General features: G+C 35.3%; 1 protein-coding gene and 1 long non-coding RNA gene across 11 annotated transcripts in view; one reads left to right on the plus strand and one right to left on the minus strand.

Annotated features, from left to right (window-relative positions):
* LOC136970163 (single-stranded DNA-binding protein 3-like) overlaps positions 1 to 24075 on the plus strand; it is a 212643-nt gene that overhangs the window by 132276 nt on the left and 56292 nt on the right. For 9 of the 10 annotated variants that reach the window (XM_067264582.1, XM_067264606.1, XM_067264642.1 and 6 more), the window contains 3 exons: positions 6207 to 6248; positions 12844 to 12930; positions 15106 to 15204. In XM_067264582.1, coding sequence (XP_067120683.1) covers positions 6207 to 6248; positions 12844 to 12930; positions 15106 to 15204 — 228 coding nt within the window. The remainder of the gene's footprint in view (positions 1 to 6206; positions 6249 to 12843; positions 12931 to 15105; positions 15205 to 24075) is intronic. The other variant, XM_067264598.1, reaches the window with a different exon arrangement.
* Positions 18937 to 24075, minus strand: part of LOC136970221 (uncharacterized) — a 36113-nt gene continuing 30974 nt past the window's right edge. The window contains exon 6 of the long non-coding RNA XR_010879959.1: positions 18937 to 19181. This is a non-coding gene — a long non-coding RNA (uncharacterized lncRNA). The remainder of the gene's footprint in view (positions 19182 to 24075) is intronic.

Below are 24075 nucleotides of genomic sequence, written 5' to 3' on the forward strand. Positions count from 1 at the left end.
AAAAGTCTATAAAAGTTTATATGGACTTAAGTAACATTGTACACCTCTCCACTAGTTTGAAGATGAATAATGTTTATAATATTCTACTTTTTGTATAATGTTAAAAAGCTGGCTTTTTGTTTATTAACGCAGACGAGTTAGAATACAAGAAGTGCCGTTGCGTTGGGCTCTTCTTTATTCGATTTGGGAAATCTCCGTCAAGATGGAAACCCCCGGAGGAAACTTCTTTCTCCGTGATCATATTTATCAATAGTGAGATCTAGGATGAGAAGTGTTCAAGAATACATGACTAATTACAAGCAAATCGGCTATCGATAAACAAGACAAGTTTACCTTTTATTGTATAAACTATTTGACCGTATTATTCGAAATAGTTTCAGATAAATCTTAAATGTTAATTAGGATCGAATCAACGTCGTGGCTCAAATCCAGCGGTGTCCATTTTTAGAGCGAATTTGAACTATTTTATAGTTGAGTTTGGCCGCGGGAGATCCGACCTCCTCGAGAGAAAATGCTTAACCTCCTATAGAGAGAATAGTTTAAACTCGTGACTTTCATTTTTGGGATTTTAAGAAAATTATTTTTCTTTTAAAAGAATGACATTTTATTTGGAAAAAGTTATTCCAACGATATAAAAAGAAATTAGTAGAATCTAGAAGTGGAAAGATCGTTGACCTGTCATGATAAGTTGCTTTACGATGATCTTTAGGCGTGAAGCATATTCTTGAATGAAGATATATTTTTGAAATTACTGATAAAATTGGTGAATTAATTTTTTTTGCTTTTCTTTTGTTTTTTCAATTCCTTCTAAAGATAAAAAAAAGAAAGCATGCGTTACGCTCCTGCTACGCGTACATATGTTCCACATTGTAACAAATAATATAAATAAATAAATATCTGTGTTTTAAAAAAGAATTAATTTATTTTAAATCGGAATAATCTCCGAAAATCTTGTTAACCTATTCGATTATATTAAAATAAATTTATCTGTAAACAATTTCCTTTCTTACGTGGCAATTACGAATGATTTTTTAAATTCGTAGATTGAAAGGAGAGAACGTTAATTATGAAAATGCAACAGAAGTTTTCATGATTCTAATTACTATTGTCTTTGTAGTTTTTTCACAAATAACTTTCGAGGGAATATTCTGAAAATAATGACTGATAAAAATTTGGAAGTCAAAAGAACAACTCAACTCTTCTGCTTTACAAAATTAGGTTTATAACGGTTCGGTTTCTTGCAGTGTAAAGCTACGACTAAAGAATTTTCGGAAATTAAATTATTCTGAATAAATTACTTTGATAAAAAAAAGGTGGTATTATTTATGCAGAATATGCTGTTTTGTAAAAAATACTGTAGTTTTACTTCTTATTCTATCTCGAAATTTAGTCGTTCCTAATTTAAGTGAAGAGTTCGCTAGAACGGAACGTATTAAAAATGTTGCAGTTTCTTAATTCAAAAGAAATTCATTCATTTGGTCAGATGATTATTTTAGTTTTTAAATTAAACGTTCTGTGTTTTTTTTAAGAATCTTTGTCTTGTTTGACATATGAATGAAAAATTGGGATATCATAAATGTATAAATTTTAATAATTTCAAAATAAATTACCTAATTGGCAACGATTATAATATAATTATTTTTTCATTCAGAATGAAGAGCACGTGACTTGTTTTTTCTTGTTTTATAATGACTATCAAATATTAAGAATGCCATAGCTGAACTTGTACTTTGCGAAATCTGGTTTTCTAAATCACTTAGTCCACTCAGAAGAGTCACCTTGGCCTACACAATGTCCAACTCTGATATCCATTCTACGACCGAAAGAAAAAAATATAAGTCGGGAGGGGAGAAATTTTTATTCCCTCAGACATTGAATGACGATCGCGTTAACATTGATCCATCCTGCTTTGTATCGGAGGGCATTGCTTCTATCGTCCATGCCGTATCTCGGATCCTATATTAAGAAAATTATCAAGGATATGTACTGGTCATTTGCTTGTATTGTAGTTATTTTTCGAATTGAATTCAAGTAAATTATCTGTGACAATTTTAAGCTGTCCAGCTTCGAAGGTCCTAGTGTTGTGAACATCTTTGTCGGCGGTCTTTCCATTTACCTGATTATCTGCAGGGCTCAACGTGCAAAGAACCTTGGGTTACATGTTCTCTAACGTCGCTTCTCACTTTTTTCATACTGTTTTCTTTTCCTCGAAGTTAATGCGCATGCGTCTAACTGAATCGGAACGCCATCGATTTCCTCTGGAACATACCACTACAGGAATGCTCGCCCGAGGTCCTCTGGCGCTCACTGTTTACCTCATCAATCCAGAATTTTTTTCTTTTTAACTTTTTCTGCCTATGTAGAATTCTACTAATATATGACGCGATTTTCCTGATTATCTTCTCGTGCCCTTTCAATATTTCTTATTTTCTAAATGAAATTACCAAATGCCGTTATGAGAACTACGTATTTTCTAAAAAAAGAAAATTGTTAAAGGGTTGTCTTAGGATAATCACTAAACTTAGTGCTTGTTACGTAGAAGTTTATGGTAACCATAAGGCACCCAGTGTTTTATTTATTGGATTTTTCATTGGGATTTACTAAATGACAGTAGGACTGTGAGTAATGATTGACGTCACACTCTTTCCCCTGATTCATCAGTGACGTCACAAGATAGATGCGTTCGTGACGATGACGTGTTTCCCGACGACTTTAATGATAGAAAAATTTTCCATTACTGGACCGAAGAGAGAGCCTTTTGATTTTTATCCAGTTTCGAGCAAAAAATTTCGGATGAGTACGACTCACGTGGTTGGTTAATGCGACCACGTGACGGCGTCTTCTTCACGCGAGACATTTTTGTTTACCCGCTGTGGTGTCCTGATCGATTTGATTGTGCTATTTATAGAGTCGATGCCATGGTAACGCATTACCTGCTGGGTCCTAACTTTTCCCGCCTGTTTTCTGCCACCAGCCAAGTCGATCGATGTACGGTTTAGAAAGGGGGAAAGAGCGAACGATTAGAGGAACACAAGGGAACCATTGGGTTGTGGACGTCATACCCCGTCGCCTTTCCGATCGTCCTGGGAGAGATTAGTATCACACTCAAGCAACCGCAGTTCTACGATTGCACACAATTAAGCGCAATGCACTTCTGCCAATCTACGAACTACAGTCTATTCTATATATTTATATTGTCTTAAAATCAATGGCATATGATCTCTCGATGTTATAATTTTACATCAACTCCTAATTAAAACTTAAAAGTTTTAAACAGCGAGTCCGTTTCCTCGTATTCTTAACTTCATTGAAAAATAATCATCTTCACGAATGTTTTTAAAACCAATTATATGATTTATATCGTCTTTCAGATATTTACGAAAATTAAATTTCAAACTAAACTCATTCGCACAGAAATAAGCTTAAATGTAAATATTATATACGATATATTTTAAAACATACATTAATTTATAAACTATTTCATAAAGAACAACTGATATATGTTGTATCAAATGGGTTGAAACTTATTTCGAAACTTTTTTATTGTTTCAGTTTATGTATTTTTTCATAAATTGAAATCATTCGTAATTCTAATGAGAAAAATATGCTTCGATTTATGTGTACAGAAATTTTCGGTTCTGAGGCTTATCGATCTTTTATCTTGTTACATAAAGCGAGAAAGATCCCAAGTCTAATTTTTATCGATCTACTTGACATTTTTGAATGTGATTAAATAGATCAATAATGTCCAGTCTAAGATTTAAAAACTTTGGCATTTAATTTTCATTTATTGTTTATTATATATACATGCTTAAATGTCGTAATTTTTTTCGAAAAGTACTTAAATTTTACGCACTAAAAGTGTATTTTGAACAGATTCTCACATACAATATTTAAATATCATTAAAAACAGTAGATTTCACATACCGTTATGCGAAAATTTGAAATCTCTCAATCCATAAACGTAATTTAGATTCATGTAAATTAGGATTAATTTTTTACATAAACGTGGATCATTTATATCTTTTATCGATTAAGTTATCATTCGCTAATTAAATAACATTAGTAAATAAATGATAAGATATAAAAACGACGAAATAACACGTTTTATCTTCGTGCGAAAAAGGAAAATACTGTATTCTATAGAGAATACGAAATCTGTTAAAGACAAAAATAAAAGAAATGGTAGGTGATGAAGTGTCTTCATAGCATTCATCTTCTCTGAAGGTATTCATTATCATCTCTCGAAATCTTTTTCCTTCTTTAAATTTCTATTGATATACCCACCTGTTGCAAATAATTTCAGCTTGTTTTTCGAAAATCGTTGTATATAAATTAGTTATGTATTGTGCTATCTAATTATGAAATTTGCACGTTAACGATCATTAAATTAAACAAATATGTATTTCTTATAAAGAATTAATTAACTCACGACGGAAATGTGCAAAAATAAATTAGCGAAAGATTAATAATCCATTCTATAAAGAAACTTTTTATATTTAGGACTAAACGCTATGTAAGAACGTTTATTATATGTAGACCTATATAATCAATAATAGTACAAAACTATACACTTTCGAACTAGATTTGTATGTTGAAAAAATTATTTTATTAAATATTAGCATCCGAAATCATGAAGTATATTAAACCATGTTGTATTTTTAAATTCTGAATTTATATTTTTTAGTATTTGATAACAGAAAAGATATTTATTTAAAAACAACTTTATCAAATGAAAAATATTAATTTATGTAATGGTCACAGTCTTGTCTTTATATATATATATGCATGCTTGCTGTTTTCAACGCTGCATAACGGAATATTTTTTTTATGGAGGTAGCTGGTCAAATTACTTAGCTATTCGCAAAAAAATTCATTCTACCTTATGCGTTTAATCATTGAAAATGCTATAGAGTTGTCTTTTTTTAAAAATCTTATCTTATTTGGTAATTTGAATGGGATACATTAAGACAATAACATCGAACCACAATCTCTTATTCGAATATGAAAAACTTCGAAACAAAACAAGACTATAAATTGTCTTGAGTATTGTTTTTCATTAATTATTTATTCTTATATAGATCTACGGTTTCCGAGAGTAATTTTTTAAATCTGAATTTGTACAAGAATTCGATGATTTTCACTTTCTTTTACCATTTTTTTTTTTTTTACTGTTTAGTCGATGTTTGGATTTACCATTACTACGGCAAATGGTGTTGAAAAGTTGGAATTGTCAAAGAAAGGTAGATCCTCCGGATGGATGGCAAAAATTTCTTGACTAAATAGGCCGAGTTAACGCGGTGAGGTTGTTTTCTTTTCGATGCAGATGATATTGACGGCTGTTTTAGCTTTATAGAAGATTGATCGAAAATCGATTAGAATTTTTGCAAGAAACGAAACAACAGCATACTTCGTTGCTAATCATATAATTGACATTAATTGGAAAGAAACGTGTACCCCATTTCCGCTTTGCTTGAACCTTTTATTTTTTAATTTGTTCAGAAATAATTATTAATACCTCTAACTGTTTTTTTTGGTACTTTTCATGTTGTTCCGGTGCACGATATTTAAATTAGCGGGCGTAAGAAAATAAAGGTTAGCCTAGTTTCTAAATTAATAAGTTTATCTTATAAAGTGAAGAATGCCGAATTACGTCGGAAAAGCACGAATGTTTACGAGAAAAAATCTATTTATAATTCGATCCTCACGTGTAGCTCTCCGAATCTAGCATTATAAATTCTTTATACGCGGGACTGAAAATATTCTCGAATAAGAATTCCGAGCTTCTTTTTCCGCGGACGGGCTAGAAGCGCAGCCACATTTCTTCTCCTTAAGCCACAAGCAAGCATTTATCTGGCGGTATAATTACAGCACAAACAGAACAAAATGCCGAAGTGAAGAACTTAACGCCTTGGTAGTCGTACGAATGCGATATAAATTTTTGCCGAGAGTTTCTGGTATAAATATAAGGGAGTTTTGGAAAGGAAAAATGCCGGCGAGATGTGCATCGCGATAAATCATTGATATGGATCGGATCGATCGGACGTCTCGAAATCACTATAAAATGGATTATATCGCCCGCTTGAGCTTTTAAAGCCATTGCTACCCGTGACATCTCTTTCCTCCTCTTTCTTCTTTATTTACAATAAACACTTTTTGTATAATATTAATAAAGTTATATGATATTTTTAATTTTCTTACTACAGGGGTTCGTCAATTCCGGGTATTCTGTAAATGGTATTGCCCACGTAAGTAGTTATTTACTGTTGTTCGTTCGGTTAGTTACGCGATCGCAATCGCGTGGCGCCGTGTCGCTCGGCTACGACTACGAACCAACTTCTGGGAATGATTGATGAGACCAATTGAGCACGCGGCATCGGTCACGTGACGACGACCGGGAGGAATTCCGCAACGTGCGGAAACAGTTTTTTTGTTTCTCTCTTCCGAGAGACAATCGATCCATCTAACGGATTAATGAGATTCTACTTGCTGTCCCCTTCCATATTATAAGGAGCCGTTTGAAAGGTTAAAAGTTTTCCTTAACCGTAGTCGAAGTATCTCGTTTGTAATAGTTTATAAGTTGTCAAGGAGGCGGAAGAAACGATAGAAACTAGAGAGAAAATTGTATATTCGAGCGTAACTTTCCGACTCGAATGCATTGCGCATGTGAATTGAAGAGTCCGGGTCCTGATCATTGACCTGTTGTCCGGATGGAAAGAATTAGAGGAGGAGGGAAAAAAATCACTCCGGTTGCTAAGCGACAGCAGATGGACTCGGTTAAATGGCTTCTATTCTTATTTGCTGGAGGTGAGAGAGGTGTCATTCGTATTAGTATCGATACGAAGTTGATTAATTATTACCGATGCAGCTTTGCAGTCGGGGACTCTCGTCTCCGTGCCCTTTTCCGTTTTTATCCGTGCAAGCTCCGGCCGATTAAATTTAATAATTCAACCTGTTGTGTTAAAAACACATGGAGCGCAATCGTGCCCCCAATTCTCTTATTAAATGCCGAAGGATAAATTTCAGCTCATTTTTAAGTTATTCTGATTATCCGCCTGTGGTGTTTTTAATGATGTTGTTTAAAAAATGAATTAAAATTTACTAAATATCGGCAGAAGTGAAATTGAGACGAAAACTGGAGATCACTAATGCATTGTATCGAAATCCTTTAAGTTTTTTTCTCAATTTCGGAAGTTCAGATTTGAAAATTGAAATGGTATAGATTTCTTTTTCGTAGTTAAAATCTGATAAATAATATCAAGGGCATAGTAAAAACCGGCGTTAATTTCATACATTCGTCTAGAGACGTAATTTCTATCTCTTCTTAGTTGACGATCTCGTAAATCGCCTTTCCAATGAGATTTTCTCTTTGCCGAATTATTCTATGCTAATTTGAAAATTCGAAATTTTGTTACGGAAGGCCACAAGTAAGGATGGAAAATGATCGATGCTCGAAAACAGACAATATCAAGTGGAAGGTCGCTCTATCCATCTCGGTAAAATATTTTTAGTTTTGATTTTTACTAAACGTAGCTTCCATTCCAACGAGTGTTTCATTCCCGAGATTGGTTTGGCAAGAATTCATTGTTTTTGTGGTCGTCGCCATCTTTCCGAAAGAAATTTCATATTCTGCATTGATAATTAAAACGTTGCTGCGGCTAGCGTGCGTTGCGAACTTAATCGGGCTCGACAACACTTCGATATGTGCAGATAAAGACAGGCTAGTCTTACAAACGATCCCTTTTAGAAATTCCGTAATAAATCATTAGGGTAAGGTGCTTTATCTTACCAGCTCTCTCTCGGATGAAGTTTTGAGTTCGGATATTCCCATTGACGTTTCACTTCGACCCTCGGGGTTGTCACTCGTAGAAGATTAAGCACCGGCGCGATAAGGAAAAATGCTAAATAATACGCTTCGCAGTTGCGTGGCAGCTCGGTCGAGTAGCGACGAAGGAAAGTTTAATCGGCAGAAAAGGATAAATTAACGAGTAGAGACGAATTAGCCAGTTTTTCCCCTCCTCCTTCCGGCCAAAAGGAACGAAACTTTTCGGTGGTGTACGGAAAGGGCTTTTGTAGCCGAGACGTAGTAGTTTGGCTTCTCACCTACGGAACGGGATGCCATAAATATTCATGGACGACCATCGATTAGTTTGTCGGACGAAGTTCGCGTCGCATTTGGAAAGAAGAAAAAAGGAGCTATTTTTAGCGGGAGAAAGTTTCGCGCCCACACCTTCGATCGAGGACGCGGCGATCAACAATTTAGAAATATTCTTTATACGGTCATAACGATCGACACGGGGAAGGGGCGCGCCGGTTAGTCTATCGGCCAGGTAACGATCGAAACTGGAAACCGTGGACGGCACGTAATAATTTCGGAAAGGAAAACAGGAATTTTTTTCTGGGCCGAGCGGGGTAATAGCCGTTAGCCTTATCCTATTGGACGGGCGGAATAGATGCGGTTATCGTAGAGGCGCACGCCGCTAAACAGATTAGCGCGGTAGCCCGAGTGACGTGTCGGGTAGGAAGTCGACCGCCCGAGAGACTATGCGGCCACAAGTGTATCGGTCAACAATGGCCTAGCGATCGAACGACCTCCTCCGTAATGGGACACTTGTAGAAGAGCTTTTTTGTTGACACTTCGGCCTCCGCGCTTTATTTTCTCTTTATATCGGGCGCGCCTCTTAACGCTGGGATTTTAAACGGCCGAGAGTTTTGCTTTTCTGGCCGCGTCGTCTTCCTACGCCAGACCACTTATAGTTTTTCCCTCCTCGCTCTTCCATCTTCTGGCAGAGTCGTTAGCCGCGCCGCCGGCCCGAGCCTCCGGCCTCCTGATTTGATTATCTCCTACGGTTGCCATGGCGACCGGCGGAGAAATTGGGAAGAGAAGAGATGCGGATGATTGAAAAGCTGCTAGCCAGCCGGCCGTGGATGGCTGCTTTTGGCCAACCGTGCGCCCGCGGCGCGTCCGATCCCGCTTTTTATAAATTAAAAGTCGGATTCGGCGGTAATCGTCGCGTCGAACGGTCCGCTTGACCTCTAAAGTGGTCGGGTCCCTTGTTCTCGTCGACCGATCCGACACGTTTAATTAGCGATGTTACAAGTGATAGGTCTTTAGCCAACACGTTCCGGGCGCTTTACTACAACTCTCTGTCAACAAAACGTGTTTGCTCAAGTCCGCGTTCTTCTCGTCTCCTTTCTCCCCTGCCGCTTTAAAAGACCTCTCCACGTTCGTATTCCCAGATTCCCCCTTTCTCGTCGTCTTAATTACCGGTCGACCTTGGACTCGCGCCTCCCGGTCCTAATGGGGATAAGCAGAATTATTTAGTCCGCGACCGGTCTCGACACGCAGTTATACACCTATGTAGACAAGAACCGCAATGCCGAGATCGATAGTTAGTCAATAGGACTCTCTATCCCACCGAGGGTCGATAGAGCGTTTGCTTGTAGTCTTCTTTCTACCAGAAAAATGAAACGTCGCTCTGTGCGCGACTCTGTCCGACGGCCAAGCGAACCAGCAGACGAGTCGAGAGAATTCTTGTCCTTCCGGGAAGAGGGAGCCCCGGATGGAGTTTCTCGCCTAATCTCGTCTTAATTGATGGTGACGGCGCGGCTTAAACATCTGTAACCCTCCTAGGCCGGAGCTCTTCTTTAATGGAAAATGCGGTTCCCAAAAAAGGACAAGTTGCAAAATGGAGATATGCGCCGTTGCGAATTAAAAATCCTTCAGCGCTAGCTTCCTTGTTTTCTCCTAGGTCAATTCCTCGGTATCGTCGAGAATTATAAAATTCCGTCGTCATGACAACCGGTGCAGTCTGTTGGTGTAGTTTTTCACCCGGCGCTGGTGTTGTTCCAGGGGCTCGCTAGAAATAACATTAATTAGAATTGTAGACGGAGTATCGATCGCCGAAACTCACGTCAGATGTTACGCCGTTCTCTCTCTCCCCTTTTGGCTCCTCCCGACTTGCCACGTGCTGTTCGAGCGCAGTTATTGTCATCCTTTTTTACTTTTTTGCAGTAGTTCGGTCCGAATGTCATTTACATTTTCTCCGACTTGTGTTAAGCCGAGTCGTAAAATTCCGACGGATTCTCTCTCCTGTAAAAATTCCCGGAGCGAACTAAAATTAAGAACGTCCCGCCCTCTTTCTTTCTCCGAGTGGAATTTTGCGTGGAGTTTTCGCGTAAACAAGTCTGGACGATGGCCTTCGTTTAACCTTTAAACGCCAGCGGTGGGTTTCTCGGCCCTTAGGAAGTCCGATCTGGTTTTGAATTTTTCGAGTCTCGGACGAAGAAGAGCCCCGTTTAAAGATAGATCATTGGATCGTGTTCGATAAATCGTGGTGGCTCGGGGTTAAAATGAGAGAAGGATATAAAAGCTAATTTATGAAGTCTTTCTGCTTCGTCTGGCTGCGCGTACGGTCTACTGTCCGGTCTGACCTTGAGGAAACCAACCGTGCAAGTATTTGTCCCGAGGGATATTTCGTCCACCTGCTGCCGACTCTTATACCTTTATTAAGAACGCTGAACTCGTATATCGTCCGCCTCTCTCGTCCGTTGATCTACGTCGGGGTTGTAGGCCATGGTTTCTGTCGCGCACTTTCTTTGTCTGAACAGGCGTCTCCTGATTGGACAGTTTATCCTTTCGTTACCCGAATAACCCGACTTAAAATAATGCGGATTATTAGCGTACCCTTTCGGTTCCCCGAGGAGTCGGAAAGGAGAAAAAGAAAAGGAAACGTTATCTGGCCCGATTCGCCGTATTATTCATACGCCATATTTCTTTTCTATTGTCTTTTCCTTTTTTTCTCTGGCGAAAACTCCCTGGCACCCTCATCATCTGCATAATGTTCTCGTTCGGAGACTGCGGAGTCGTGATTGATGATGTCTCGAGTCCGTGTCACAAACAAACGTCTTTTGGATTCCAAAAGCTCGCCCCTCAGCTGTTAGTGCCCTTTTCTGTTCGAATTGCGTTACACGCAGCGAGAAGAATTGCGTAAGAATCGTGTACTCGCTGTATCTACGACGTTTGGCAACGCGTGTTTAATTTGCAATTGTTTTTATCGTGTTCCCACACACAATGCAAAGTGTTTCGATTAATTTTCTTTCTGGTTTCGTAACCGAAGCCAGGGTCTACCCACATTATCTGACCGAAAAAGGCATCATCCTTCGGTAAAGTCTTATGGAACGAACTATCGGACTATAACCCGGATTCTTCTCATTACAACGAGTTTCTTGTCGGGCGACCTTACGGTTGCTTCTACTCTTCTCCCATTCGTTTGCTAAGATTTTCGAGGTGAACAACCCGTAGATAGAGCATGCGCTGCGGAGATTAGCCCAACTTTAAAAATTTTACTGGGGGAGACGCGACGTACAGAGAGAAACGCGGTGGCTGCGATACTTCGCTTCTTACGCACCCACTCTCCTCTTTGGTATTACCTTGTCTGTATAAACAGCTCCAGGGTTCTCGGCCCGAAGATCCACTACAAGGTTAGGGATAATAATCGCAGAAATCCGGATTGCTTATCATATAATAGAGCAAAATAAATGGCACAACACAGACGCATTTTTGTCGTTTTTTACACTTTATTTCTAAAATTAATCAATAATAAAACGGGTTAGTTTAATTATCGATTAGCTCTTGATATCCGAAAATGCTTTTGTGTATTAGCACTCGTTTTAATACCCCTTGTTAATATTTTATTATTCCGTCAAATTATATATATATATATATATATAATATTTGGTTTAAAAGTTAGACGTAGGAAATGAGGAAAGACTGTTGTTAGTTAAAAGAAGAAAAGAGACAGAAAGAGATAGCGTTAGTTATCTCTACACTTACATAAGAAAACAAAGATTTAGAATTGGAAAGCAACATTAGATGAGTTTGGAGAATGTAATTAGTTAGTTGGACAGAAGGCGAGTGGTTTCTTGCGTCGATCCACCTTCCTTAAAAGCTCTCCTCTCATTACAACCCCTTCCAAGAGCGCGCGCACATACATCAATATGTTTTCCAGTTCTCTTTCCTCTCCCTGTTCTGCTGTTTGTTTTGTGTCGGGGGAACCCCGTAATATCCCATGGTGCTCTTTCATTGGCAGGATGCCAGAAACTCCTTCTGCACAATACCCTTCGAAAATTCTCTTTTAGTACCTCCTCCAGTTCTCCGCACCCAGTGCTCCGAGAAAGACGGATTATTAGGAAATTTTCGGTTTTTTTTTGTCTTTGACAAATTAAAAAGAAAGAAAGAGAGAGAGCGAGCGCGAGAATGGGAATACGTAGCTCTCATCCACGCGCCCCAGTTTGTCTGTTGGGAGTTGCCCGAAGGGAGATGGAAGCTTAAAATCCACTTGACCTTGCTTATCCCGACTCTGCAGGTGCTCTGTCACGAAATCCACTCCTCGTAGCTATTTAACCCTAGGGTTTGTTGATCGGTAGCTGCGGCCCAGAGACGCCCCGTTCGAATTAAGCGGACGACCCCCCGACCGGCCTTTTTGAGGTCGCGGGATCGATTTTCGTGCCCACCTATTCGCGGTCATCGGTGTTCTACGCGCCATTGATCTGTTTGCCTCGTTCGCTACTAGTACCCGACTCCCGTTTAAAAAAATCACCAGATTTTATAATTTGTCGCGTAAATTTGCCACTTCCGTCGTTTCCAATCCCGTTATCCTTTCGTCTTGGAAAGTTTACACCAATATCTTGGAGAACGCTGGAGAATATACCAATAAACTGCAATACGAAACGACGAGAGACGCATATTTTTGATTACCTTTATAAATTTTTATTGTTTCTTAAATTTTTATAAGGACATATTTCGGCAGAAGTTCAATTGACGCTTTTTTATTTTTGTAGAATCCCACAGCACCGAGTCCTCTGGGACAGATGCCACCCAGTGAAGGCATGCCTGGAGGTCCCATGCCACCTGCCGGCTTTTTTCCTGTAAGTATGAATAAACAAACGCAAATTCATCGATTATTAGGCAATTTATTTTAAGTCATCATTAGCCTTAGGACCCAAATGTTATCCAACGCGAATTCACCTTTTTCTTTTTTTTATCTTTACCTCGAAGTAATCAATCGATGAAGTTTTTGATTTCGAAAGAATTCCTTATTAGAGAGAGCTGCAGTAACGTCTAGACGACCGAGGAAGGGGGACAAAATTGGATTTGATATTAAACGAGTTTGGACAAATGGGATTACCGGATCGCATCTTTTTATTCGACTTGGTCAATAAAAATTACTTCGACGTAATTCCGGCATAGGCATTTCCCCCTTCTTACGCAGGTGGGGTTTTTGGTTAGAAAAATTAACCTCGTCACCGTTTCGTCCAAGGGATCGTTACCGAACCAGAGAAGTCGAGTAGCCGGGATTCGAACCCTGAGCCATCGTCGACCATCTTCCCCCTTTCGTAAATTGCGCCATCCCCGGAAAACTAGTCGGAAATTAATGGATTTGGCGATTCTTTGCCTTCGATCGATTTTTCCTTCTATCCTTTAAAGGCCGGGAAGATCATAATTATCGAAGATAACGATCGAGTCTCGAAGGTCTTCAATATCTGGTACTTTAAACGTAATTATGATGTAATCTATTAATAAGGGTTTGGGAGTGATTTTGCTTTCCTCTTTTATAATCGCCATTCGTGCCGGGAATAAAGGACGGAATGTCGTCTTTGTTTAGTGTGTATCTGTGTAAATATTTGAGCAGAAAACAGAGGCAAGACGTTTTAGTTTACCGAGATTATGCAAAAGATTATAAATTTGTCGACCGTTACGAAATAGACACACTTTCGTTGACATTTCGCAACGACTGTTTTCTACGGAGTTATGTGTCTGTGTATTTGGGTAATCTGGACGGCGTTAGGGTCTCAACTCTCTACACCGAAATCATATATTTGTGGTATAAAATCGCGGTTTATCCCATAGAATTCTCTGTAAGAATAAGGGGGAGGTGCTTAAACGAATGCTATCATTTTTACAAGTCATTGTTTTTAACACGGGTAAAAAGTGGTGCAATTTACTGATGGCGTGAGGAAGTATTATATTAAAAAAGTAGGATTTATAATACGGTAAATTTTATCACTTAAGTAAAGTCCAGTTCGGAGGGTGGTAAACGGTTTAGAAATGGTAATAATCTCACCGTTACCGCCATCTGTCGAGAGGAAAATACAAATAATTAAATAAAATAAACAAATAAAATAAAAAAAGAAAGAAATTGGTTGCGACCGTCGTTGAGAATTAAGGCGAAATACGGCCCAAAACATTTTCGGGAGATTTATGAAGCGGGGTGTTAACCGACGGGCGAACGAAACGAAGTAGAACATTTCCCCCGGTTCGTCCACGGCCCATCGGAGGAATGGATCGCGTAACTACAAACGTAAACGCTATTTCTATTCCGATTAGAAACCCATTAGCAGCCGTGATTGCTTTGGCGAGTCCACTTGCGTGAGCAGTCAAAACAATCGTCAAATCCGCGAGTGACGAAATGTCTGTTTCGCGTGATTTTGCAGCTGATGATGCGGTGTAATAGAATTTTCCCCCTACTTACGCTTGTCTCGTTTCGTTTAAATTTCTATCATGTCTCTAAAGGTTAGTTTAATAGCCCTGGCTCCACCGATATAAAAAAAGGCAGGAAAATATTTACACACAGATGGAGCCACCGTACGGGAGGAGGCTGACGGATTTTAACCGATCATGTGATTTTGTTGACATTCGGGATTGGTTGTTGTACCGTTCGCCTTATTTCGTATATTGAATAGATCTCCCCCCCCCCTTTTCGGTGATTTTGCTGTAGAATCCTTGCGATATTTTACCGTAATTGTGTCAAGTGTGAATATTTTCTGTATAAAAGTGCCTAAGCGTTTGCTCGGTTTACGAAATTACAGGATGCGCTCACTTTCTCCTTCAAAATGCTCTTGAACTGAATGATTAAAATTACCATAGATGAGCAACGTTGTTTCACATGGAAAAAAAAGATATATTTATTTATTTATAAAACTTTTATTAGTTTAAAAAGCGAATATAGAATATGCGTTAGTTTAGCGTCCGAGAAAAAGAGAGAGAGAGAGAGAGGAAAAAACCCTTTTGTCGGCCTAATTTATATTTATTTTTGCTTTCAGAATTCTCATATGAGGCCCTCCCCACCTCAACAACCAGTTTCACAGCCGTCCCCCCATCCACAACCTCCACCCCCGCATAATCAGATGATGCAGAGTCAGGTGAGTCGAGATATAACAATTGTCACCTTTTAAGGTGATATCGGCTTTCGTTCCGCGTAATATATATATATATGTGCATATATATGGCTGCAGTTACGATTCGGTGACGGAAGTAACGATCCTTCTTTACATAAAATGCAGAAAGTCTGGACTGGATACTATCGATTTACTTTACACCCTTGTACCGTCTAGTGCTGCCATCTAGTTAGGGACGTGCGAGTTAAAATTTAAGAGCGTTCATTATTAGAAATTTCGTTTTTTTGTTATAACCAATGACAAATGACATAAATGAATGAAATTATTTTAAAATGATTTTTCGTAAAAGAATGTTAGATTTATAATTTATTTTAAAACAAGTTTTCGTTAGACACTTACATAGTATTCATCTTATGATATTAATAAAAATTACCAATACCCAACTCGTACCACCTTATATAAGCAGCCTTGTTTAATAGAATCTAACTAACGTTTTCGATCGTGTTTAACGACCTTCTTCAGGTTAGAACATCGAAAAAAATCGAACATAAGAACATTTAGCAGTAACGACCGCTCGTTTGGAACGTTTTAAGAAGAACATTTAAATAGGATAGCGTGCGCCATCTCTACGTCGATGAGTATTAAATAATACAATACAAGAGAATAATGTAAAGATAGATAACAAACAGTGAACAATAATAATAATAATATATGCCTCGTGGGGATATTGAAAATAAAATACTAACAGAAGAATATGGTGCGTGCTGAACATCTCATATACCGAGGGAAGGGTAGGGGCTGTGCGGAGACTGACCGGCGGGTTCAGCGTAAGCTTCTGCAAATCCGCCTTTCTGGCGTTTACGTGTCGCCTGAGCGCCAGGCCGTAGATATTTTTACTAGCCTCTCGGAAGTTTATGGATTGCCCTTTCTGGCTAGCTTTGTAGATGTGCCATGCCTCTGTATAACGTAGGTGCTTTATGTTACGAACTGTTTGTATTAGTCTTGCTTGGGCCCATTCGGCTTGGACTTCCTGGGGATCTGCTAGGACATAAGTCGCCAGCGCTGTGCAAGGCTGTTCGTTTCTTATGTTTCTCTGATGTTCCGCTAGCCTTTCCTTGAGTGATCTTCTGGTGGCACCAATGTAAAATAATTTATTCTGCCTCCGTGCGTCCGTAATCGGGATTTTGTAAACTCCCGGGAGGGAATTAGTGTCCGGGGGGTCTTTATCAGCTCTTAACAGTTGGTATATAGTGGGACTCCTTTTGTATATTATTCTTTTGTTTGTAGCATTTCCTATGCGTCTATATATGCCGCTCAGTGCCGCTCTATAGTCCATCAACGTAAACTCCTCATATCTACGGCCTGGCGCTCAGGCGACACGTAAACGCCAGAAAGGCGGATTTGCAGAAGCTTACGCTGAACCCGCCGATCAGTCTTCGCACAGCCCCTACCCTTCCCTCGGTATATGAGATGTTCAGCACGCACCATATTCTTCTGTTAGTATTTTATTTTCAATATCCCCACGAGGCATATATTATTATTATTATTGTTCACTGTTTGTTATCTATCTTTACATTATTCTCTTGTATTGTATTATTTAATACTCATCGACGTAGAGATGGCGCATGCTATCCTATTTAAATGTTCTTCTTAAAACGTTCCAAACGAGCGGTCGTTACTGCTAAACGTTCTTATGTTCGATTTTTTTCGATGTTCTAACCTGAAGAAGGTCGTTAAACACGATCGAAAACGTTAGTTAGATTCTATTAAACAAGGCTGCTTATATAAGGTGGTACGAGTTGGGTATTGATAAGTCACGCAGTCAAAAATGAGCTAATAAAAATTACTTCCATATGTTATAAATATACCATAAAAATGTACCATTTACTGGTATGAGGCTTACCTTAAATTATATAAATTTAATATCATATAATTAATTATAACAACATTATTTTAAAAATATATAGGATGTAGATTATATATTATTAAAAGAAATGTAATAATGGAAAAAATTTCAACATAATTTATATAATTAGTTTCTTTACAATTAATGTCAGATGAGTATTGAGATACTGAATGTACAGTAAAACCTCATTAAGTTGAATTTCAGTAACGAAGATTTTACAGGTCCTGGGTACAGTATGTAGGATTTTCTACATAGTACAGTCTCGTTAAGTTGAAATTTTTGACATTTTTAACTTGAAGCCTATTTTCCCATGTACCCTTTGCTCTTTGATAGGTCTGTGATCTTCATTTTCTCTTTGTGTGAATTAAGATACATCTCCATGCTGAAAACAACAACATACCATTATAACAGTGCATTGATGTGCTTTCACTGATATAGTATGTTGCTGGTGTTCTGACTGGGACATGAGGCACTTTGACAATGGATTCAAAAGTGCCATAAACTGTATACAAATATTCTGTAACTAATCTGTAGAATTTTTGAGAAAAGCTTTGATGGTGGGAATTTTATGGCCATGGAAAAATTTGAGAAAATTGGGTATTGAACTTGTTAACTCAAAATAGGGATTATTTTCCTCCTTAAACTTCAACTTAACAAAGTTTTACTGTATTTATAAATTACTTCTAAAGTTTATTTTTATTTTTTTGAGTTATAACAAATATGCATTTTTATGTTTTTCTTGAAATATAATGATGATAGCTGCTTGTTTAAAAAGTTCTTATATATATAAAAATAAAATTAAATGATTTTATATTGGCCACAAAAATAAGCAATAAAGAACATTAAGCCATTCAGTGCCTAAATGGAAAATTTTCTGTGTGTTTTTTTTTTTTTTTACTTGATATCAAATCTGTTAAATAATGTATATATTCTGACATCATAGATATGTGTATATATTTTTAAACTTGAAAATGAAATATTGTATAATGTTTAGTTTATAAACAACTGCAAATTTAAATACATTAAATACATTATATCTTTAAAAAGAAAATATAAATACATTATTATAAATTTTATATATGAAATTTATAAAAGTAGTTTAAATGTTTTAATTTGTATGTTTTATATTTTGAAATAAATAAAAAATAAAATAAAATAGTTTTTAGTACTTTTTCTTTCTTTACTAATAAATGCATGTGATATCATTCATGTAAAAAAATAAATTAAACTAGAAGCAATGCAATTAAAAAATGTCGTAAAAACATTCACTTAAAGAATAAGAAATTTTAATATTTGATAATATAGCATAAAGGATGATGCTTTTTTTCCTATAGAAAAGTTGGAAAATGTTATTTTGTGATTCTAGTTCCTTATAGAGAATGACTTAAAATCTTTATTTTATTATTATTATTTATTCTACAAAAATAATTCTTTTCAGATCTTTTAATGTAAAAAATAACATTTTCATTCTTTTTAAACCAAGAGAAGTATTATGCATTAAATATGCAAACTGTATATAGTTTCAACTTAAAATGAAAAATTGCCTAACCATTAACTGTTATTGTTATATTTAAATATTTTTTAGAAAGTGACTAATAATATGATTTTGTTTATACCTATCAGACATTTAAATTGCTGGATTTATTTTTTGAGTTGTATTTTAAGCTAGTTAAATAATTAATTTAGTTTAAAAGTACATTACCATCCTGCTAAGAAAAGTAATCAGAATTAATTTAATAATTTAGGAAATTCTGGAAGAAGTCTATTTTGTTACAGAATTTAGTCTTCTCTTGTGAACTGTTTAGAAGCATGCACTTCTTTTTTTTTTTTATGGGTCTAAGAAAAGATGCTTCTATTTCATGGAAACTTTTATTTAAATTAAATTTTATTTACAAAATATCAACATATATTTTTTTTTTATTTGCCAATGTGGTGGTGTGAGCAGTTTCTTGTAGCTCCTTGAAATTCATCACTTTTTCCATTTTACATTTGTCTTTATTTTGTATTTTGCAGCAGAAATAGTTTGTACAATTTCTGAGAAATTAAAAATTCTCTTTTTACTATCTAATTAAATGTGCTTCTAAACTGGGAGTGCCTGTAATTTGAGAAATACTAGATTCAGATTTATTGTTGTTATACATTTTGGTCATCCATGAAAATTTTCATTAGAAAATTTATATAAGATATATAAATATAAAACTGTCTAATTTTATTCTAAAATCTTATTGTAAATTTTTAATTTTATTTAAATAGATCATATATGAGAATAAGTCTAAAACAAATTTCAACTGTTTTTGTTTTTTTTTTTTTGTGTCAAAAGTATCATACGGATTTGTAATTTGTTATTATTGTAAAGAATGGATACCAACGCTGTCCAGAAAATTGTACAGAAACAGGATACTTTGGCTGTTAGAGTACAAATAAAATGTTATCTGCTGCAAACATAAAATAAACTGAAGGTTGATTATGACATGCAGTACATTGCACTGAAATTTTGATGCTTCTTGTGAAAAGCAGTTTCACTATATGCATATTTCAACATTTCATAAGCTTCTGTATCTCTTCTATTATCCACAGCATTTAGATGCTTCAAGGCATTCTCTGAAGGTCAGGAATCAATCTTACAACAGACAAATCTCTAGACTGCTATGAGAGTGTTGACCTGAAAAACTTTCTGGAATTGGTATCATCATTCAAAAACACTGCCGAGTTTTATCTGTGTTGAACTAGCACAGGATATTTCCCTTAGGAGTGTCCTTAAAATTTTGCACGGTCATTTGTGCACAAAATGTGTTTATTCTTGATTCATTTTCAGGCTTTTGATGTAAGAATAGAAGCATTGTTTGTCAATGGAAAAGCCAATTGTTACAGAATGGATATGCTAAAATACTAAATAATGTAGATCATTGGTTAAAACATTCTTGTGAGATAAAAGGTTAAAAAAAAGTTAAGTTATAAACTTGTAGCTATGTATGCCATATGACTATATATGTTTTAATTTAAAACCTTATTTTTATTGAAAAATATTTGTTGTGTTGTATACAATACTTTTAGAGTCACATTAAGTAATGCGCCAAATTTATCTTTTCTGTGGTAAAAAATGGTGTATTTAATTAATGATTCCTCCATGAATGGGAACAGAAATGGAATTTGTTTGTTAAACAGTACAGAAAACAAACACTCGCTATTCCAAATACTGTATTTTGAAGCACACACTTTCTAATATTAAATTTGGATTTAAATCACTAGGTTCAGTATAAATCTTTTTTGCAAAATTGTATTAAAAAGTTAGACCTATTAGTTATGTCACTACTTTGTTGGAAGAAGGTAATAAATTATAAATATTCACAAAATCCCAAGTACTTGCAAACTTTTTGGTTTATCAGGGAAAATTTTAGAATGTTAACAAAAAAAAAGTTTTTCATAAAATTAACATTTCTTTGGTGATGAAAATATTCTGTATTTCTTGAACATTTGAGGTTATTTTTAACTTTTTAAAATTTTTGTGATTAAATTTGCATGAAAGCTAGTTAAAGTCAAAAATATGGTAGATGTGTTTCTGCTTGAAAAATTTATGATGATGTCCAGTTAAGCAAATAATGATAAATTAATTAATTAGTAGTAATGACTAAAATAAATAGAGAAAAAAATTAGTCTTTTTGTTTTTGTTTTACTTTAAACTTAAGAAAAACTTAAATGAATCTGAAACTATTACTAAATATTCAATATTAACTGAAATAGTGATGTCCAAAATTTTAAAAATATATTAAATAAAACAATGCTTAACATCCCACAAACCTTTATGTCTGGTATCGTTTAAAATTCGTGAAATGAACATTTTCAGCCTCACTCGAGGTCTGCTTCAGGTTAAATTAAAACAATACTATAATTAATCACAAATGCTTTATCACTTTCTTGGGAACATTACAGTCATCTCTACATACTGCAGCTATATGAACATAGAAACTTTTATTTACAGACAAAGCTAATCTCAATGTGTGTCAGTGTGCTAGTTTGTGAGCCAGCATGTGAGATCTGCATGTAAGATGAGAAGCCATTGAAGACAGCCTTACATTTCACACATTTTCTATTGGTCAAAAAGTATTAAAACCATGGTCTGAGATTGTTCTTGGTCAATATGCTCAGTTAAACTTTATCACAAAATTAAAGTTTTTAAAAGTTAGGAAAGATAGGCTTAGCCTCAAGTCTTTTGGGCATTTCACCATTGATGATTGAATGGAAATGTGGCAAAGAGTTGAAACATCTGATGGCTGATATGGTTGACTCATTTCTGCAGTTAGTTTATGGTGATGAAACTGTCTACATCAATTCTGAGAATATTTGTAAATAGATTAACAATATGTGAAAATCACCATCTCCCACTCCCAGAAGCAAAAGTTGCTCTGTCAGCTGGCAAAGGACATTAATAATGGTCATTACTTTTTTAATTGCCAAGGAATAGTGTGGCAACTTAGTGTCTACCACAATAGTCACTGAACAGCAAAACCAGTCAGTTTTGCACACTTTGGCACATTTTCTGAAGAAAATATCCCAAACAATTGCCATACCAATGGTTGGTGACACCATGACAATGTACACCTGTTTGTTGCTAATATGGTAACAGATTTTTGACAAGAAAAAACATCTTGTGCATCTCAAATCCACCATACAGCCTAGATTTTGCACCTGTGCTTGTTTCCTATTTCCAACATTGAATTTGAATCTATTTTCTGTCCATATCAGAGCATCAGAAACAATTAAGAAGATCTCAAAAAATAAACTTTATAAATTTTCAAGGAATAGCAGAAAGAATGACAGAAGTACATTAAATTCCATGAGAAATGCTTCAAAAAAAGACTAATCTCACTGATGATAGCAATTCTACATTTCAATAAAAAGCAGTTTAATTTGTTTTGACTCACCTTCATAGAACAGCTTATACAGTATACAGGGTGGGCCAACGAAAACGAAACGGCAGTGTTCGTGTTCGTCCAAGCAAATCGCTCAGACAGGTCGATTTTATTCTCGAGGGGACATCTTATGCAATAAAGTTTTTGCGATTCTGAATATTAACTAAACAAACATTTTTTTTCGAAATAAATGTTTGTTTAGTTAATACAAAATAGATGAGTTTTTAAAATTTTTTGTTGTCTGTTGTATTCAGAATCGCAAAAACTTTATTGCAAAAGATGTCCCCTCGAGAATAAAATTGATCTGTCCGAGCGATTTGCTTGGACGAACACGAACACTCTGCTGTTTCGTTTTCGTTGGCCCACCCTGTATATTTAGTTTTAATTTTTGTTAGACTGGCATAAATTATTTTGATGTAGTATATTAATTTGATATTGTATGTACAGTACATATAAATAAAAATTTATTCATTTGGAAAAATCTCTGTATTATTTATGTATTTTTACTGATTGAAAAGTAATGACACAATAACTGTAGATGAATACTTCAGGAATATCTCTCTTTTAGCTTCATTACATGCAATAATTTGATAGTAAAGATAATTTTTAATTAGTATTAAATCATTATTAAATATTTCTAAAAGTTATATCAGTTAGTTTTAAAAAGAAAAAAATAATCCAAGCACTTTTTTCCCTCTGTTTTAACAAATCTTGTAATATATAATAAAGTTTGTTTTTGACTGCATTCTTAACAATGACATATATATAAATTATAAATCAAAATTATTTATTAAATTTTTGTTTTTGAATTAATTATTTTTTTTCTGTAATTTACCAGTACATTGTTATAAAATATGAAAATTAAAATAAGCACAAAAATTTAAAAATCTGTATGTTTAAGACTTATTTATTAACAGGTATCTTTTAAAATTACCATTATATTATGATTTTACCATTTTGGTTTAAACATATTCAAATGTTTAAGAATATAGTTTATTTTCAGTTCAGTTGAAAATGATTAGACTAAATTAAATCCACAGAACCCTTCTCAATAAATTGACTTTAATGAAATAGTGTTAGGAGCCAGATTGCTATATGTTTAAAATTTCAATATATGTGTTTACATATGCACCCAAAAATGCCAGATATATGCACTATTGTGTGCATGTTAAAATTCTTGAAATATGCAATATGCATGTTAAAAGCACCAGCAATATACATTAAAATTTGTAGACTGAAATGCATACATACTTTACTTTTGTGTGTGAGCAAATCTTACTAACATCTATACATTACACTTTTTACATGACAATAGGTGACACACATGAATTGAAAACTGTGGCATTATAAAATATATTAAAATAATGTTTCATGTGGGAACAATCTAGTTAGTTACAAATAAAATTACATATTCAATTAAATTTTAACTTTCTATGCTATCTATCCATCTAATCAATCATTGTTGAATATATTTCTATATATATACAATTTGCTTACAAGATGTTTGAGATCACTGGTCTAAAAGTTTGATGTAATTAGTATATTTTTGTTTAAATCCCTGTACAAATGATGAGTTAATAAAATTGATGAACAAATGATGAGAAATGAGTAACAGTTAATAATTTAATAAGAACAAATTACTATCAACTTCACTAAATCTTATAATGTTTCATTCCCAATTGATATTATAAACTCTACTAAATTTTCAATGCAAGTAGAATTTACCCATGGTCAGTTGCTGTTTTGTTCATTTTCAGACTTCATGTTATACTAATGTAAATTTGTTAACATGTTGACACACTTGAAACTTATTTAGCAGGAAACAATTTATAGCATATATGGGAATAAAGAATTTTCCATATGTTTTTGAATGTTTAGGATCCAATTGCCTGTACACATTCTTAACAATTCTGTATTTGCTTTTGCTGTTTTACCCATATAATTAAACTAAATCTGATATAATGGAATTTTTCTGCACATGCTCCATATTCAAAAGTTTGACTACTGTATTCAAAATAAATTATCTCTTATATTTAATTAAACATTATTCTAAATGTTATATCAATTGGTTAATTTTAT

The sequence above is a fragment of the Centruroides vittatus genome, unplaced genomic scaffold, assembly GCF_030686945.1.
Source record: "Centruroides vittatus isolate TY-2023 unplaced genomic scaffold, ASM3068694v2 contig_1046, whole genome shotgun sequence".
In the NCBI taxonomy this organism is placed as follows: Eukaryota; Metazoa; Arthropoda; class Arachnida; order Scorpiones; family Buthidae; genus Centruroides; species Centruroides vittatus.